General features: G+C 44.6%; 1 protein-coding gene and 1 long non-coding RNA gene across 4 annotated transcripts in view; one reads left to right on the forward strand and one right to left on the reverse strand.

Annotated features, from left to right (window-relative positions):
• Positions 1 to 2,970: 2,970 nt before the first annotated feature.
• Positions 2,971 to 17,620, reverse strand: LOC121162241. Its single transcript, XR_005884766.1, has 3 exons — positions 17,547 to 17,620; positions 15,062 to 15,065; positions 2,971 to 2,984 (listed from the first exon to the last, which is right to left on the reverse strand). It is a non-coding gene; the product is annotated as an uncharacterized LOC121162241 (long non-coding RNA).
• RIC3 (RIC3 acetylcholine receptor chaperone) overlaps positions 9,607 to 19,385 on the forward strand; it is a 61,860-nt gene continuing 52,081 nt past the window's right edge. For 2 of the 3 annotated variants that reach the window (XM_040989167.1, XM_040989168.1), the window contains exon 1: positions 9,613 to 9,736. In XM_040989167.1, coding sequence (XP_040845101.1) covers positions 9,613 to 9,736 — 124 coding nt within the window. Of the gene's footprint in view, positions 9,737 to 19,385 lie in introns of all 3 variants that reach the window. The other variant, XM_040989166.1, reaches the window with a different exon arrangement.

Here is a 19,385-nt window from a genome sequence, read left to right on the forward strand (position 1 = left end):
TATACAGAGAGGAGAGACAGAGAGGAAGATCTTCCGTCCGATGATTCACTCCCCAAGTGAGCGCAACGGCCGATACTATGCCGATCCGAAGCCAGGAGCCTCTTCTAGGTCTCCCGCGCGGGTGCAGGGTCCTCCTCGACTGCTTTCCCGGGCCACAGGCAGGGAGCTGGAAGGGAAGCGGGGCTGCCGGAATTAGAACTGGCGCCCATTTGGGATTCTGGGCGTGCAAGGCGAGGACCTTAACCACTGCGCCACTGCGCCGGGCCCAACAAATCTTTAAAAAGCAAAGAGTTATCTACATATCACCTCAATCTCAAATGCATCTTACTAAGTTGGAGAACCCAACATCAACACTTGCCTATCAAGTTATTACGTTTATAAGACATTCTGGAAAAAGCAAAAATGAAAATAAATCCATGGTTGCCAAGATCAGGTGAAGGGGCATGCACAAATACAAAAAATAAAAAGCAAAGGACTGTGCAGTGTTTGAGTTGCTATGTTATTTTGTGTGTGGCATGGTTCTAAGAGCCTATATAAGCATAGGAAGCCATAGACAAATTAGCTTGTAAGCTTAAAACTTCAGTTGCCTTCCCATCCCATATCATAGGATACATTTAGCTTTCCAAACTCAAAATGTTAGTGTAAATTTAAAGCTATAATAACCCAGAACATGGCATAGGGGGAGGATACAGAAACATACATTATGAGGACATTAGACTGCTCTCTTGTGGTGACACTAGCTTGTTCATTCACACAGCTACTTCAGCTTTATAAGAAGAAAAAACATTAACACAAGGCCACCTGAAGTATAATAAATTCAAAACAATAGTCATTGTAAAAAAAAATTCAGAAAGCAAGACCATTAAAGGGGAGTTTATGGTATTTTGAGATCCAGCTTATCTCTGGTCTTTGTTCCCATAATATTGAGAAAATCCTGATATATAGAGAAATGTAGTGGAAATAGCAATGTATTTAATATTCTACTTGTAACCTCAAGATAACCTTCAAATTAACCTGTTATAGAATCTTGGAAAAAGAACAATACAAAACTTTTTTCTTCCAGTTTAAAAGTCACCAAAATTACCTTAACTGGTTTAATTTCTTATCACAAAGGGTTACGAAATAAAGAACCCCAAACTTGTATTTTTATGCACACATTGATAAATCCAAATATAATCATGGAAATGGAAGAAGAGTCTTTATTCTCAAGCTCTATTTTTTAAAAAGGGTGATTGACAATGAGTAATTTCCATTGTACTCAAACTTAATATATACTTCATTTAAGCATGCATTTTATTCTTAATATCTTTAAAAAATATTTGAAAATAAAGGACAGGTATTTAAAGAGGCCCTGCAGCACCCACTTTTCTACAAAATAGCACGTAAAAAACACGAAGCTAACACTTTAGGGTCACCGTTGAAGCCAAACATCAGAATGTGGGTTAATTATTTAATGCTGACTTGTTCCCACTTTGTGTGTCCATTAGTGATTTTCAGATGCTGTATTGTGTACCAGTGATCTTAATTCTAGTCAGTTTGGGAGCTTTGATCTACAAATATATTGACTGGGAAAGATTTGGTGTAGCTTGTTCAGATGAGCAGGACAAGGAGAGTATTTGTGGTTGACCCAGCACTCCTCGCTCTCCATCCTCTTCATTTCTGCTAAGTACAGACCTGACTCTAGACAGGTCTACTCTGTATGATGGGGAGGACAGTTGTCCAGAAACCCCAACTTTGCATCTCTCTTAATTTGGGCTCATCCACCCTCCTGCAAACAAAGCAGCTTCCAAAGCAGTATCTGGGTTCCTTATGTTATTCGGAAGGTGATCTCAAAAGGCACAATGAGGAAATGAACAGGTGAGACAAAGGAGAGGAAGTTTCCAGAGCTTTATCAGTGAGTTGGTTACACCTGTAGCCAGTCAGCATTCAATCCTGCCTGGATGCCTTAGATATCTGGGGCACCTCTGAGAATTGTCCCTCTGAAGAGCAAGGAAGCAAGGGTATCTTTGTGTCAACTCTGCTCAACCATCTTGAGAATTGTTTGAGTGGTAGTTGTCCAATAGGTCTAGTTTACTCTGCAGGTACAGTAATGGCCTTGGGCAGAGAGATACAGGATCCCCACTTACGTACAGGAATTGGATGCAGGTGACCTCAAGGGTGAGCCAACAGGATGTAGATGAGGCACCTGTAACTCCCAGGACAGCTCCTGCCAGTACCATGTTCCCCAAAGCAGCATAGAGTTGCTTCTCCAATTCCTGTTGTAGTGAGCCCAGCCAGTGACCCTGTTCCATCATGCCCATGTCAGTACCCAGTCACAGGTCCAGAGGAGTGGGTGGCTGCTTTCTAGTGAGAGAGGAAGTTTTATCTGTTGGAATAGAAGAGGTGCCCCTCAGCCTTTCTCCCACCCTTCTGAGTAACTAAAATTCCCCTTTAAAACTGAATCATAAGAGGGAGAATGACTGCCATTACTCTGCCCAGGACCCAGGGAACTGGTAGACCCAAACGTGCCTGATTCTTCAGTTTTCCTGAATTTGATCCCTCTGCAGAAAAAAAAAGTCACTATCAAAAAGCCAATTGTCATTCTTCGTCTTTAGAGAAATTCCCATTAAAGATAAAGCAAATTTTAATTAGATTAAGTATCCAATTACTGTAATTACATTTTTTAAAAATTCACATCATGAAGATGACCCTTTTTAAAAGGGTTACAGGAATAATTAGTGTATTCCTATTAACCAAAATGTATTGGATAATATTTATACCCAGAAGACAAAGTACGTTACAGACATTTCACCTTTGGGGAAAGCTTGTAAATGTTTTGGCAGTGGCATGAATATTTATAGGCAAAAGTATGCTTTAGCAAGATTATGTGAGGAAGCATTTAAATGCTTACCAATTTTTACCCAGGGGTAAAGTATACAGAAAATGTAGTACAGAGATTATGGATATGCAAAATATGACTTAAGCAGGGAATTTCTATCAGTTTACTCAATTAATTGGTGCCAAAGACGTTTCTCCTTATTCAAAGCAGAAAGGCCCTCGGTGTCCCAACTGTGACTTCTTGCCCCTCTGTGTTGCTCAGGGATAGGGACCAGTGAGGACAGGCTTATGCTGACCAGGAGGAGGCCTCTGTCCTCATGCCCACAGAGCCGCAATGCTTATAGCCCAGGGAGCATGGACATGGGTCTTCTGCAGGCTTCCTTCAAACCAGAATGTTTCCTTATAAAGTTGTCTTCTGTTTTCTGAGTCCAAATTGCCTTCCTCAGACCTGCCCTTGAGCCAAGGCACCTGCTGCTTTTTCTGTTGCACACACCATTGCCTTCCAGGCACCATCACATTTCCTGGCTCAGAAGGAGGGAGACAGCACACTCTCCATTTCACAGATGAGAAACTGGGGTCCCAACGCCTGGCACAGGTCCCAGAAGCACACCACAGAACTGGCCTCCTAAGGGAGTGCCACTGCTGCTCAGCTCAGAGGTGCATGACCCGGGCTTTGCCTGACAGGGAGCCATGTTACGGTCACCAAAATCTGCAGGCACATCCCACCTGTGCCGCTGCCCAGGTCTTTTCATGAGCATCTGCCAGACCAGACAGAACTCCCAAACCTACCCAGCTTATGTCTGGTTATGTATATGCACCCTAGTGGCAAGAGAGGACAGGAACTAGCATTCGATTCTGTATTGAGAAGGTGAGATTCCCAACATAGATAACCTAGAATAGAGAAAGAACACTCAAAGGATATTGGATGTCCATGGCTGTCGGTGTTCATCACATTTCCCTAACTTCTGCCAGAAGCTCTATCGACCTACTGAAGCCCAGGGCGCACCTCCCGCTTTCCTCCTCTCTCCTCTCCATTCGGCACTTCGGTGTTACAGCCCTGCTTCCTTCCACTTGCTCTTTGGGAACCTTGGCCTCATTTCCCTGCTAACTACCCCCAATTTCCTTCCCATGTGACTCTCCATGATGGAGTTACTGCCATTCCTCATGGGCACATTTAAAAATTGTTTTCAGAGCCCAAGGTACATCCTTCTAATTTTCTCTGAGATGGAAAAACCTCGATCATAGCAAAAATTAAATTTTTGGAAATAGGCAAAATCACTGTATTAGGTTTCGCCAGAGAAAGAGAACTAACAAGGTGTGTGTGTGTGTGTGTGTATAAAGAGAGAGATTTTGGGGAATTAGATCATGTGATTTTGGATGCTTGCAAATCCAAATTCTACAGAGTAAGAGGTTAGATTGAAGACCCAGGAAAAGCCAATGCTGCTGCTCATGGCAGAATTGAGTCAGCTGCAGAATTCCCTCTTGCTCAGGGGAATATCAATCTTTCATTCTATTGAGATCTTCAATTGATGAGATGACACCCACCCACATTATGAAAGGTGACCTGTTGTACTCAGATTCCAGTGGTATACATGATAGTCTCACTTTTAATGTGTCTTTTTGCATATGGCCCTTGGAGACTTCTAGTCTTAAGAGATGCTTTGGGGATAACCTGTCCTTTCCCAAATGTGCTGTTGGTCTCCTAGGAAAGGATGTTATTTCCAAGATGTTTTTAAGATCCAAAGATAGCCCCATTGCCCCACTGAAGAGATTTCTGAATATCACACTTCTAAACTTCCAACACGCTCAAGAGTTTTTTTCCTACCTTGTTCTTCTTAGAGAATAGCCTACACAATTCTTTATGAGGATGACAGAGGCTATGAGAAATGAACTCTTGGTTTACGGTTCCTACCACTTTTAGGTGTGCCTGACTTCACTCTGGCTACTTTCCTCTAGGCTCATCTGCACTACTGATTCTCCAATCTAGTCTCAGATTCTGGGCTGAACTCCAACACTGGTCCATTTCCCTTGATTCTGATGTTTCTCCTATAAAATGTGTAAATATGCTCATCTCTTCCATTATAAGAGAAGTCAGCCTTATGGGGCCTGGTGCTGTGGCAGAGCAAGGGCTGCCTACAACAGTGGCATCCACATTTCTGATCCAGCTCCCTGTTAATGGTCCCTCTCTATTTGCTTCTTCTTTAGCCTATAACCTTCAGATTTCCAATATCAGTTCTCCATATGAGATTTTATTGGGAAAACCAGCCCAGAAGTCTTAAAGGTTAGGACTCCCCTAGCTCCACAGTCTGACCAGCCAGTAGAGAGGGCAGCCATAACAGGTTCCACTCTAAGCTACTGCAGCTCTGTGAGCTAGCCAACAATTCCGTCCTGAGGAAGCTCCTGTCTCTTCTGGGCCCACACTACCTGGCTACAATAATGAATATGGTCCCAGGTAAATACTCTGGACTATACCTTTGTGTTTCCACCATTCTCTAGGCTTCTCCAGGACAAAAATGGTCAGGATCCCTGCGCCATTCATCTTGACCTTGGCCATCTGCTATAGCCCAAGTCCCTCAGACTATCCATTTTCATAGGGCCACTCATCTCCATACTGCTCCACCCATTTTTCCCCTGGAATATGAAAATGAATTAATATACTTCTGTCACTAATACCTATGATCTTGGCTTCTCTTTCTTGCCTTTGTGTAAGCCCAAGAGGGACATGTTTGTTACTTTGATCAACTTACAGCTGACTCCAGGAATGTCACCAACAGTGTTCCCTTTTTGACTAACTCTAGCCTCCAGAACTTTGTCATTTTCCTCGATGACGTTCAGCCAGCCATCCTTGGGCACAGAGGCCATGATCTCTTCTTGCTGTTCTTGATCAGCTGCAACTGGACACACTTCCTGATGGCTGAGCTGGGCTGCTTGGCTTCGATCCCCACTTTCTCCAGCATGATCCCTTTAGTGTAGGAGCAGCCCCCTAAGGGGTTGGCCTTTAGGGCCATGCTCAGGTCTGCCTTCTTGTACTGCTTGTTTGCCACTGCTGCTTGGACCAGTGACCGCAGTGCTTCCTAGCCACATGGAGGCCACAGCACTTGCTCATCTTGCCAATGCGCGGGCCTGAGTTTTTCTGCTCCTCCCGGGCTTTACTCTGATTCCATCTCCTACCTTGTGCCAACTTTTCAAGCTTACTGTACTTTAGGACACTCAAGTCCTACATCGTTGACTTTTTTGAAGTTTTTCTTAAGCTTCTTGCTATCAAGGAAACTAAGTTGTTGCTTTTATTCTAGTTTCCTTGAAATTTTTCCCCCAAGTAAAAGCTATTTTTGTTCCTGCAGCTCAGAAAGTCTGGGAATGGAATAGATGGCCAGCTGTTTCCCTTTGCTACATCTAATTTTTGCTTTTAAAATTTATTTATAAAGGCAGAGAAAGAGGCATAGGGATGATAGAGATCTCTCATTTGCTGGCTTACTCCTGGAGCCCAGCAATAAATGGATTTAAGAGAGGCCGAATCCAGGGGCTGGAACTCACATTGGTGACAGTAGCCAACTATCTCACTCGTCACCTGCTGCCTTCCTTGCTGGAAGCAGAGGCAGGACTCAAAGCCAGGCACTCTGGGCTGTGGGCATGCGAAGTGATGTCTCAACTGCTTCACCATATGTCTGCTACTTCCCTTTGCCCCTGCCACCTTCTTCATTTAAAAACACAGCCCTGGGCCCGGTGCAGTAACCTAGCGACTAAAGTCCCTTGCCTTGCATGCACTGGAGTCCCATATGGGTCCTGGTTCTAATCCCAGCAGCTCCGCGTCCCATCCAGCTCCCTGCTTCTGGCCTGGGGAAGCAGTTGAGGATGGCCCCAAGCCTTGGGACCCTGCACCCGCATGGGAGACCCAGTAGAAGAATCTTCTGGCTCCTGGCTTCGGATCAGCATAGCTCTGGCCATTGCAGCTGCTTGGGGAGTGAACCATCGGAAAGAAGATCTTCCTCTTTGTCTCTCTTCCTCTCTGTATATCTGACTTTCCAATAAAATATAAATCTTAAAAAATAAAAACACAGCTCCTTTGGAGGACAAGTCCTTTGGTTGTGCATTGCTTCCTCTGTCCTTGTGTCTTCTACTTTTCCAGTTAAATGTTCATCCTTTCAAGATTTCAGCCCTAGGATCCCTATCTTCATTTCCATGCCATTTCTTATCTCTGATGTGGGAGTCGAACATAGGTTCTTTGTTTTTTTAAAGATTTATTCATTTTTATTTGAAAGGCAGAGTTATAGAAAGATAGGAGAGGGAGGGAGAGAGGGAAGAAAAGAGAGAGAGAGATTCTTCCATGCACTGATTGACTTCCCAAACCACTGGAGCTGAGCTGATCTGAAGCCAGGAGCTTCCTCCAGATGTCTCATGTAGCTGCAGAGCCCCAAGGACTTGGGCCATTCTCCTCTGCTTTCCTAGGCCATATGCAGAAAGCTGGGTTGGAAGTGGAGCAGGCAGGTCACAAATTGGTGCCCATATGGGATGCCAGCACACACAGCAAGAGGATTAGTCAGCTGGGCCACCCACCATAACATCCCACATTTCCCCATCCTGTTTTTATTTTAAGCATCTCTTCTGAGCCCCATTCCTAATTGTCCAGTTGAATCCATGAGATATTCTGTGGAACTGAAAAAATTTACCTGCTGAAGGTCTAAACTGTCCTTTATCAGAGTCTTATTCTGTAGAGTCTGTGTCCACCCAGTCCTCCGGGCCAGAATCTGGGGAGTCGTTCAGGATTCTCTGCATTCTTGGAGGCCCCATTTCATCAGTCACCTCATCCCTAAGCTGCGCCTGTTGTTCACGAGTCTTATCCTCTCCTGAGAACAAAACAGAGAGGGCAAGTTCTGTAGTGTACATGGTTGTAATGGTATACACTGTGTAAGGGTGAGCACATTATCTTTTTTATCTGTAAAAGTGTATACAATAAAATCGGCAGAATCAACTGAGTTATGATGTGTAAGATGTCTGGAACATAGTGAAGACTAAGCATACTCTAATATCAGTGTTCATGATGGCCGAGTGAAACCAGGAGTAGAAACCATCTGGCTGCAGTAATTAAAGAGATATAGTGCATGTTGCTTAACTAGTTTTTCAACCAGTTGTTCTTTATTCAGCCCCATTCCACACCTCTGCCCAAAGGAGCCGTGCTGGGATTTGATCGGGAGTTCATGCACATGTTTAAACCCAGGTGTGGATTTATGGTGCTAGGAAGTTGCAAGGTCAATCCAACTGTGCTATCCAGGGGCTGGGCTCGGTGGCAGGTCGTTGGATCACAAGGGGTGTGGTCTTGAGGGTTGGATATCTAAGCCTGAGTGGGGTCCAGCTGCCTTGTCTGCTGCCTGGTGATTTGGGAACTCCTCTGCCCGTGCTCCACTGTCGCCATCCCCTGGCTGAGTCAGTGGGGTCCACCTGATTGTGGAAGTGTGAATTTCTAAGCTATGAGGCAGAATAAACCTCCTCCCTTCACTAACAGCTTCTCTCAGGTATTTATTGCCCCCCATTCCTTGAAATCCTAAGTGTAGGCTCTAAATTAATTTGCCTCTTACAGGTTTTCCCCTTGTGAGCACTTAACTCTTTATGCTGTACACCTGCACTGGCCCATACTGCAGGCAATCAGCCATACACGGCTACCGAGCCACTGAAATGTGACCGACAGGCACTACACATTTTGAAATGGTATTTTGGTTTGCCTACAAATGGTAATTAATATCACACACTTATTTGTATTTGTAAAGAAAATGTGGCTACTGGAAAGCTTTCAGTTACATGTGCAGCCTGCATGTGCCTATCAGATAGCTTCACTGTGCGCCTTAGACAATGCTGCTCTCACTTGTCCTACCATTCGCCTTCCTCTTGTCGGTTATATCTTACTTCTTTTTTTCATATTTTTTTTGGGGGGGGAGATGCCTGAGGAAAGACAAATGCATAAACGACTGTGTTTCACGGGATGTAACATCAAATCTTTTCACAAGTGGCTGCTGCTTACTAGTTTGTACAACTGCAGCCCAGCTGAAAGGCATCACCGACAGTGCTCCGAAACCACCTGGAAGCTTCCGACTTCCTACTCTCCCACTGTCTGCTTGCTAAGTTAACAGTCTAGAAAAACTCAGACTTCACCTTTTCTAAGGAGCTGCTCCTGATTCCTGGGTTTTCTTGTTTAGATACTCCCTTTGCCCTGGGCGAAGGGAGCCCATCTTACTTCTCAGAAAGTTTTTAACAGGTGGGATGGATTCAGGAATTTTCCAGGCAGAGGTAACAGTATGATGACTTCTCGAACACAGATTGTGATAGGAAAACTGCAGACTGTCCAGCTTTGGATGGAGCGCTGCAAAGAACAGGTCGCGTTGTTCTGAAGATCATGAAGTTACAGAAGGGGAGCCAGTGAAAGGTGGTAAGCGAGAGAGAACACTGGCCCAGGGTTTTAGCATTAGCACCTTTGGCTGCAGACTGAGAAGAGATTTGTGGGGGGCAGGAGCGGAAGCTGGAAGACCAGGAGTTCTCAGCGATAAGGAGGAAAACGGATGGGGTGGCGGAACGCGTGGGACGCGGTGCTCGACCCGAGCGCTGGAGGAGCAGTTTTTAGTGTAAATGGGGGCGTGAGACCGGTAGCTCCGCGGGAAGAGCGGCTCGTCTCGGACCGCCTCGCGCACCGTGTCCCTCGCGCGACGCCGTCCGTGAGCAGTCTGGTCGCGAGCGGCCGCGCGTGCGTTCTGCGGTTCCGGTTCCGGTTCCGGCTGAGGTCTGCACCTGCGGCGACGGTGAGCGGCCATGGCGTACTCCACGGTGCAGAGGGTGGCCCTGGCCTCGGGGCTCGTTCTCGCTGTGTCGCTGCTGCTGCCCAAGGCGTTCCTGTCCCGTGGAAAGCGGCAGGAACCGGCGGCGGCACCCGAAGGTAAGAGCCGGCCTGAGCCTGTGCCCGGTGTAGGAGAGGGCCGAACGCCGGACGTTGGGAGGGGTGACTCTGGGAGTGTCTGGTCCTCACCCAGCTGTCCACCACACCAGGTGGACGGGCAGCCGAGGCGGCGTGTGGGAGGAGCGTGTCCCACGGCCCCCTTGGCTCCAGTGGGCAGCGGCTCGGCTCCACCCCGCACGGGTTCACCTTGGGGGTTCGGGGGCAGCCGAGGCCAGGAGTACACACCTGCCTGGCGTGCACACCCGCCCTCCCCGCTCACAGCCTCTTTCCTCCACTCCTCAGAGGCTTGACCATCTGCTCAACCATCTGGTCCTCTGCTCCAGTCACTAGGCTTCCCAGTTGGGTTTCCCTCTCTGGAGTGTGCTGGTGCTTTCTGTTAACCGGTAGGAATGAAAGCAGTTGGCGTTGGGAATGTTAACTTGTTTACTTTCAGCTGGGTGTGGGGCGTTCCCTGCTTTAGGCTGTTTCTTTTGTGCCCGTAAAAACATAACCTGAAAGTTTTGATAAACCAGCATTCAATTACTGAGCTGGCAAGGAACACATTATTGTGTTCCCCATTCTCAGTGTTTGTTTTACGAAGTTGACCATCCACCTGTTCGTCTTTTGTTACTGGCATGGTGCTGGTTGAAAACCTGTCCCGTTGACTGCATTCAAGGGGCTTTTATGGAATGTTTGTCAAGGCATGGGTGTTGAAGGCCGATAGAAGAAACCAGAACTTTGTCTTGCAAGTTACTAACGTCCTGGAGACTTGGTCTTACAGTCTGTGAGCAGTTGGCGTCACTGTTGAACCTGATGACTGCTGGACAGCTCCTTGTGGACCAGAATCCAGCGCTGTGGCTTCTGTGCTGGTGGCTGTGGCTCAGACTACCCGTACTGTAAATGCAAAGAGGCAGGCTTTGGGGTGGAACGCAGCTGAATAGGCTTCCTTAATCCTCACGCTTGTCCAGACTGGCCACCTGGAAGAGACAGAAAACAGCTTTGTAAATTTGCCATTTCCATCATCTGTCTTACTCCAAAAGGCTTTACTCATTTTGCTTAATGATATTGTTTCTGTTGGAGTGAATAAATTCATGATGATCTTTCTCTTAAAGAGGCTGCTGCTTTTTTTTTTTCAAACCGAGTTGAATTCCCATGTTGGTGTGATATCTTGAACAGGCGCTGCTAGTGTGAGTGGGAGGTGCTCTTGTAATGGTTGTATGGTTGTAGAGTGCAGAGTGGTGGTTAGATGTGATGTCTTCCCTGAGAACTCTGCTGCTGGTAGGGAATGTTCTCATCTTAGTGTCTTTGTACTGTATGTGCCTTTTCCTGAGTGCTCTTGCGCCTTGGCTTTCACCGCCAATGTAAGCTATTCACAGAGGCTTTCCCTGACAGCCCTAGTTAAAATCATCATTCCATTTCTATCACTTCCCATTCCACCATGTCTATTTTCTTCTTTGAATCACTATATAGAACCAAAGATCTTCAAATCTTAATGGAAATGTATAGTATGCAGCCATCCTGTACTGAGTTTGTTCAGAGTTTTAATCATGAGTGAATAGTGGATTTTAGAGTGCTTTTTTCTGCGCCTGTTGAAGTTATCATGTGATTTTTGTTAATGTGTTTATTTTGCAATGTTGAACCATCTTTGTATCACCCATAAATCCCACTTAATCACAGTGAATGGTTTTTTTTGAAGTAGGATTTGAAATATTGCATGATTTGATTTACTAGTTTTGAGAATTTTTCCAATTGTATTCCTCAGGGAGACTGACTGGTAGCTTGCCTTTTTCCCTTATATTATTTTGGCTTTGCCATCAGAGTGATAGTAGCCTTGTAGAATGAGTTTGGAAGAATTTCTTCCTTTTTACTGTTTTGTAATAGTTTGAGAAGAATTGATGTTAGTTCTTCATTGAAAGTTTATTAAGAGTTCACCAGTGAAACCATTCCAGTCTTGTGGGTTTCTTTGTTGGCTGACTTTCTTATTTCTTCAGTCCTGTTGATCATTGTTGATGTATTCAGGTTTTCTGTGACTTTATGGTTCAGTTTTGGTAGGTCATATATATTCGTTCCTTCTACATTTCCCAATGTGCTGGCATAATTTGCTGTTCATAATAGTCTCCCAGGATTGTTTATATTTCAGTGCAAACAGTTGTAATAGCTCCATTTAAAAAATTATTTATATTTTATTGGGAAATCAGATTCACAGAGAGGAGAGACAGATCTTTTGTCTGCTGGTTCTTTACCCAAGTGGCCACAACGGCTGGGGCTGAGCCATTCTGGAGCCAGGAGCTTCTTCCAGGTCTCCCACATGGGTGTAGGGTCCCAAGGCTTTGGGCCGTCCTCGACTGCTTTCCCAGGCCACAAGCAGGGAGCTGGATGGGAAGTGGGGCAGCCGGGACACAAACTGGCACTCATATGGGATTTTGGTGTATATAAGGCAAGAACTCATCCTTTGGCTGCCACAGTGGGCCCTATCTCTATTTTTCATCTCTGATTTTATTTGAGTCTTTGTTTCTTTTTCTTGGTTAGATGACTCAGATTGCTAATTCCCCTCCAAGTGCTTGGCATCTCGTTCCCTTTAGATAAAATGTTTTTATCCTCTACAATGCTGAGTGTTCCAGCATATTAAAAGAATATACATTTAAACTAATTTGTCTTTGTGTTGAATTGATCTACTTGAGCATTATTTGGTCAATTTTTTAAACAGGTTTTGACAAGGTTTATTTTGTGTGATTTAAATTTAGCTACTCTTATGGTTTCTACTTGGAATAATTTTATATTTAAGGTTATTGATAGGCAATTTTATCGTTTAAAACTTCTGTCTACTTGAGTATGCTCTGCTTTTTATCTTTTATTCATTTTTATGATTTGGTAATTTATTGATAAGTGATGATAATTTCCTCTCTTGTATTTTTGCTCTTGGGATGGGTTTTATGCATTTATGTATTTTCATGGTGGTATGTTATCTTTTGATTCTGTCATAGGAAATCCTTAAACATATTCTGCATGGTTGGTACAGTAGTTTTTGCTCATATTGGGACCTGTTTATTTCTCCTTTGTTGATTAAGGCTAGCTTTGTTGGGCATAGTATTTTTGGTATATTTCTTTTTATCCGAGAATTTGGAATATATCATTGTGTACCTATTGACCTGTGAAGTTTGTTAAAAATATTTTGCTGGACTAATAGGATATTTTACAAATGTAATTTGGTTATTTTTCTGACAGGTTTTGAAACTCTTTGGTTTGTGTTTTTGACATTTTGACAATATATGAGTTATAGTGAAGCTCTTTTCTGATTATGTCTACTTAGGGTCCTATTAGAGGTATCCAAAGATTGGGGGGAGGTTTTGGCTCTTAATTTCAGCTACTAATTTAGTTGGGTTTCTTTATGTCTCTCTTAAGAATTAGCAGAATTTTAGTATTATTGGTGTTAAAGGTCTGGTCTTGGAAGTGTCCTTCATTCTTTATTTTCTTGTTTCCTCTTTCTTTTTTGCCCCCCCCCCCCCCACCTCTTACTGGAATATCTTATAAATGCTGTCTTCATTTTATATTTTCTCCATCTGATCTGGATGCTTTTTCATTCGCAGAATTTCTCTTTCATAATATGTATTGCTCAGTCCATTAAACTGTATTCTCTTGTATCTCTTGAGTATTTGTATAGCTGTTCTTTTGGGCTCTATCAAGCTTTTCCTCACTCTGTCTCTTTAATATATTAATTTCTTTATTTGAAATACAGATTTACGTAGAGAGAGAGAGAGAGAGATTTTTATCCTCTGACTCATCTCCCAAATGGCTGCAACAGCTAGGACTGGGTCAGGCTGAAGTCAGGAGCCAGGGCTTCAAATGGGTTCCCCTCCTGGGTGGCAGGAGCACCAGCACTTGAACTGTTGCTTTCCCAAGTACATTAGCAGGGAACTGGACCAGAAGTGGGGCAGCTGAACTTGAACCAGCACCCTTAGGGATGCGGCACTGCAGGCTCACATGAATCTCTCTAAATTGTTAGACAAGCATGATTGTGTTCTATTGGTGGTGTCATATAGCTTTGCTTTTTCATTTTTGTTGTGTCCCTGTATTGATATTTGCACATCTGTTGGATTAGTTGCACATCTGTTGTTTTTAAAGGGTGTGGTGTTCATGGCTTTTGCTGAAAGATGTGTGTTTGGGTAGCCTGTTTTAGTTATACCTGGGTGCTGTAATTGATGGCTGTTACGGTGAGGATCTGGACTGCTTTTCAGCCTCAGTGGGAGTGTATGGATGTAGCGGTGGTCCACAGTATCAGGGATGTAGTAGCCCTGGTCTGTAGGAGTGATGCAGTGCTAGGTCCAGGCAGTGGCCTGAGGTAGCATGGACAGAGTTGTGGGAGCACCAGCCCATGTATTGGTGGGCACTAGGCCCTGGAAGCAACCTGAGGCTGCAGGGATTGATCTGTAGTCCCTTCAACAGCCCCGTGGCCTAGTTTTGGTTCATAGTAGTGCTGCTGCCAGGCATTCTGAAAAGGTAACCAGTCTGAGTAGTGACCCATAGGTCCAGGATTGTGTAAGTACTGGAGCACAGTACTAATGAGGGTGGCAACAGGGTTAGTACCTGGTCTGCAGAAGCACTGCCAGGGGTTTTGGCAGGGTACCAGAGGGCTCACAGGGATGGACCCGAGGCCACAAGAGCTTTTGCCAGCAGATTTGTGTGAGTCTTACACATCAGATGATGTCCCCACGTGGCAGGGAGGCGGGGCCAGAGCAGGCTGTGAACCTCAAGTCAGAAGGGGCAAGCACCTGTATTTCCAGAGTTTAAGAGAAGGGGATCTCTCTGCTCCTCTAACGCCTTATCCCTTATAGAGCAGAGTGCTGCATAGCTGGGATACAGGGTTACAGTTGGTCCTCTGGGTCTGGTTGTGTTTGTGAAGCTGCAGTCTTTTTGGTGCATGGAGTGGAGTGTTGGGAAATGTGTAGGGGATTCTGTCCTCTAGTGCGGTCAGCACTTAGGCCATGACTGATTTGCTGCTGATACACTGCCCATGCTGATACACTGCCGCAGCATTTGCTCTGTGGATTGTGGTGGGCTGAGGGTGGCAATAACAAAGCTACCATGAGCATTCCAAGTAAGTTCTTATGGGGCTCCAGGCCTGTGGCAACTGGATCCTCCTCTTCCTGGGATTGCCAGTGTAAGGTGTCTGTGGAGATAGGCTGTGCTGAGGCTCCCATTAACCTTTTTCACTGATGGTCACAGGTGCAAGTTAACTTTGTTCCTGAGTGCTACAGTGACAGGTTTCCATGTCTTATATGGTCTCTATGTCTCCTTGTCCGAGATCACGTGTTATCTCTTGGGAACTCGCCTTGCACTGCAGCTCTTTATTTGTTGTTTCTGGTTCTTCTGTATGGAGGAGCTGAATACTGGCATCTATATGACCATATGGTTTGACAACCTTTAAGATATGATTCCCCCCCCCCCCCCCCCAATTTCATTATTTGAAAAGCAGTTAGAGAAAGGGAGAGCGATCTTCCATCTTATGGTTCTTCCTCCACGTTTCTGCAAGAGCCAAACCAAAGCCAGGATCCAGGAGCTTTATCTGGGTTTCCCACACGGCTTCAGGGACCCAAGCATTTGGTCATCTTCTGCTGTCCCAGGTACCTTGTTTGGGAGATGGGTTGGAACTAGAGCAACCAGAACTTTAAGCCAAGGCAGTGACTTAACTCGTTACCACACAGTGCTGACTTCAAGATGGTGTTTTAACAGATGTTTTTGGTTAATCTGTTAAATATATCTTGACAATAGGTGCTAGACCTTATATCGTTGTCTGTATCTACATGTCATGATACGCTTAAATAACAGAATGGTGGACTTGTGACTGTAGCTGAAGGACTATGCTATTGTGTTAATATAGGAGAAAACAGTGGGGAAAAAGGGAAAGGAGAAAGGGTAAGTCCCTCAACTGTATCATGAAAAATAAAAATAAAAAAAAATTAAGATGTGCTCTGTCACATATTACATACTCAATGAATAGATGCTGTGTATTCCACGAAAAAAGAGCCAGGTCCCTGGCTAAAGGAACCTATACTTTAGTAAACAGACCTCTTAACAGCTGAGTGCAAAAATGTCAGTTGCAGCTCCAGTCTTCATGACAGGGTAGTAGACACACAAGTATACAGTGGTCAGGGAAGGAGGGAGGGAGGGAAGGCAGGCGGGGGAGAAGAGAGGGAGCAAGCTTCCATTTGTTGTTTTAGTCTTCATATGGTTGCAATGGCCGGGACTGGGCCTGGCATGAACCAGGAACCTGAAACTCCATCAGGGTCTCTCATGTGGGTGGCAGAGGCCCAAACACTCGAGGTGTCTTCAGTTCATTTCCCAGGTATGTTAGCAGGCAGCAGAATTGGAAGTGGAACAGCTGGGCCTTGAATCGACTCTCACATAGACTGCTGGTGTCACAGGTGGTAGCTAACATTGACTCCATGTGGCAGTTTTCTTGAGATCTTGTTCATATCATTTGATGGGCATTTTGATTTTTTTCTCTCAGCTGCCATGAATAATGCTGCTGTTAAATTTTGCATACAAATTATTGTGTGAATTTAGTGTTTTCATTTTTCTTGAGTTCATTCACTTGGAAATGTGAGCTCTCTGTCATGGCTGGAATTAGATCAGAATGTCTGGATTATGGGTTCACTCTGTGTGTAACTGTGTTTCACCGCCAGACTGTTTTCTGAAGCAACTGTGGCATTTTACATTCCCTTGAACAGTGTATGTGGACTCCGGTTTTTCCACGTCCACCCAACACTTACCATTTTGTTTTTCAAGATTTACAGAGAGAGAATCTTCATCTGCTGGGTCACTCATCTCTGCCAAATGTGTCAGGACTAAGTCAGAATCCAGGAACTCCGTATGTGTCTCCCTGTTAGGTGACAAGAATCCAGGACCATTCCATGTCTCCCAGGTGCATTAGCAGAAAACTGGATCTGAAGCACAAAGCAGCCACGGCTCAAAACTGCACCTTGATACAGGAAAAGAGTAGTTTGTTGAGCTGCTGTGTCAACACACCCACAGCCTTATGTGATTTTACTTGCCTTTTCCTAATGGCTAATAACATCGAGCATTTGTTCATGTGTTAGTGTCATTTGTATATTTTCATGAGAGAAATGTTTAATCAGGTTCTTCACCCTTTTTAATAACTACATTGCTGGGCCCGGCGTGAGAGCGTAGTGGTTAAAGTCCTCACCTTGCACTCCCAAGATCCCATATGGGTGCCGGTTCTAATCCTGGCAGCCCTGCTTCCCATCCAGTTCCCTTTTTGTGGCCTGGGAAAGCAGTCGAAGATGGCCCAAAGCCTTGGGACCCTGCATCTGTGTGGGAGACCTGGAAGAAACTCCTGGCTCCTGACTTTGGATGGCTCAGCTCCAGCCGTTGCAGCTGCTTGGGGAGTGAATCATCAGAGGGAAGATCTTCCTCTCTGTCTCTCCTCCTCTTTGTATATTTGATTTTCCAATAAAAATAAATAAATCTTTTAAAAAATAACTAGATTGCTTCTCTATTGAGTAATACAAAAAGTTTGCATTTTATATATAAGTACATTATCAGATATATGATATGCAAATATTTTCTTCTATTCAATGGGTTGTTACCACTTTCTTGATGGTATCCTTTGCAGAGGGAGTGTTTAATATTATAATGAAGCTTAATTTTTCTTTTGTTGTTTTCCCCTTTTAGTCGTTTCTCAGACAAATCAGTGCTAAATCCAAGATCATGAAGATTTATGCCTGTGTTTTCAAGGGTACAGTTTCTGTTTCTGCAGTGAGCTTGTTTGCAGGTCCCAGCATAGGAGCACAGCTACTCATATACCCTTGACTGAAGACCGCTCCTCCTCTAGCGGAGATGGTCGTCCTCTTCGCCCGAGTGTACAGCTTTGGGAGGGATACAGGTTTAGGGGGGACGGACATGGTGTGATAAGGGAGGAAGGGGATGCCTGTCTGGACAGCCAGATCAGCTGAATCAACCCTGGCGATCAGTGGGGTGACAGACGTCGCAGACAGATTGCCCTCACACCCTGCAGTGTTTACTGTTTTCAGTTAGTTTTTGCATGGAGTGTGAGGTAGGGATAGTGGATATACAGTTGCCTCCAGCACCACTTGTTGAGAAGAGTTTTCTTTGTCTGGTGCAGTGTTTTAATGCTCTTGACTATTGTTTAATTATAGGCTTTCAATTCTGTTCTGTTGATCTATATACTTGTCTTTAAGCCAGCAGCACACTGTCTTGATTATTGCAGCTTTGTAGTGGATTTTGAAATCATTGAATGTAAGGCTTTTTACTTTGTTCTGTTGTCAAGATTATTTTGTCTGCTCTGGAGCCTGTGACCTGGTATATCAATATTTCAGGATCTTCTTGTCAATTGCTGCAAAAACAACAGAAAAACACACAAAAGGGAATTTGATGAATTTTATGTTGAATCAGTTTAAGAAAAATTGTCCTGTTACCAACATTATAACTTTTGAAACTAAAAATGCAGAATTTCTTTTTATTATGTCTTTATTGGCTTTTTAAAAAGTAATTTAAAAAAGGGAGGGAAGGGTGACTCGGCGTGATGGCTCAGTAGCTAAATCCTCACCTTGCATGTGTCAGGATCCCAAATGGGTGCTGATTTGTGTCTTGGCTGCTTTGTTTCCCATCTGCCTCCCCCCTTGTGGCCTGAGAAAGTAGTGGAAGATGGCCCTGCACCCACATGGGAGACCCTGAAGAGGTCACTTGTTTGCAAATGAAAGACAGTCCAGTCTGCCTTTAGGAGGGACAGCCTGGCAGCTGTGGAAGGGCTGCACTGTAAGCATTTCTTGATTGTGAAGCTCTGGCTTCAACGTCACTGGGCAGTGTCATTGGATGCATCAGAAGTGATAGAGAATTCACCTTCGATTGGCTTGTGACAGAATGGAAATTCATTGTTTTGTATCAGTGAGAAGACCTTGTATTATGGTTTGATTCAGAGATCCAAGCTAGGTTCTTTGCAAATGGGCTTTGTCCTTGAGTGTTCTGTCAGGGCAGCACCATGGTTGCAGCAGGTCTAGACATGGTCCTCTTCTATTCTGCTGTGCGCAGAGCTAGTGCCCTTCTAAATCTCAGTTCCACTTTAGCCCTGCCTCCCAGAATACTTCCCAGCAGCTCCAGGAAGTGTATCTACTCTTAAAAAAATGTTTACTTGATTGATGGAGAGTGACCATCCACCTACTGGTTCATTTCCAAAATGCCCACGGCAGTGGAGGCTGGGCCAGGCCAAAGCCACGAACTCCATCCCAGTCTCTTTTAGATAGAGGGGACTTAGTAGTTGAGCCATAATCTGCCTTCAAGATGTGTTAGCATGCAACTGAAAGGAGTAGGGAGGTCTCATTGGACCCAGGCACTCCAGTACGGGGTGCAGGCATACAATGTAGTGGCTTAATTTATTGTACCACAATTCCTATCCATATCTACCTTCTTAATGACTTTAATCAACCTACTTGAGGTACTATAGGCAGAGAGGACATGCTGATTAATCCACTCTGAATTTGAATGGTTCCCAAAAGAACATACTGGAGCACAGGAGCCAACACTAGGTTGAAGGGAAGAGAATGAGTTTAAGAGATACTTGAAGAGGAAGTGGAAGGTAGAAGAAGCATCTTGGGTTGTTTTCAGGCTTAGG

The sequence above is a fragment of the Ochotona curzoniae genome, unplaced genomic scaffold (assembly GCF_017591425.1).
Source record: "Ochotona curzoniae isolate NIBS_2020 unplaced genomic scaffold, NIBS_Ocur_1.0 contig_517, whole genome shotgun sequence".
Taxonomy (NCBI): Eukaryota; Metazoa; Chordata; class Mammalia; order Lagomorpha; family Ochotonidae; genus Ochotona; species Ochotona curzoniae.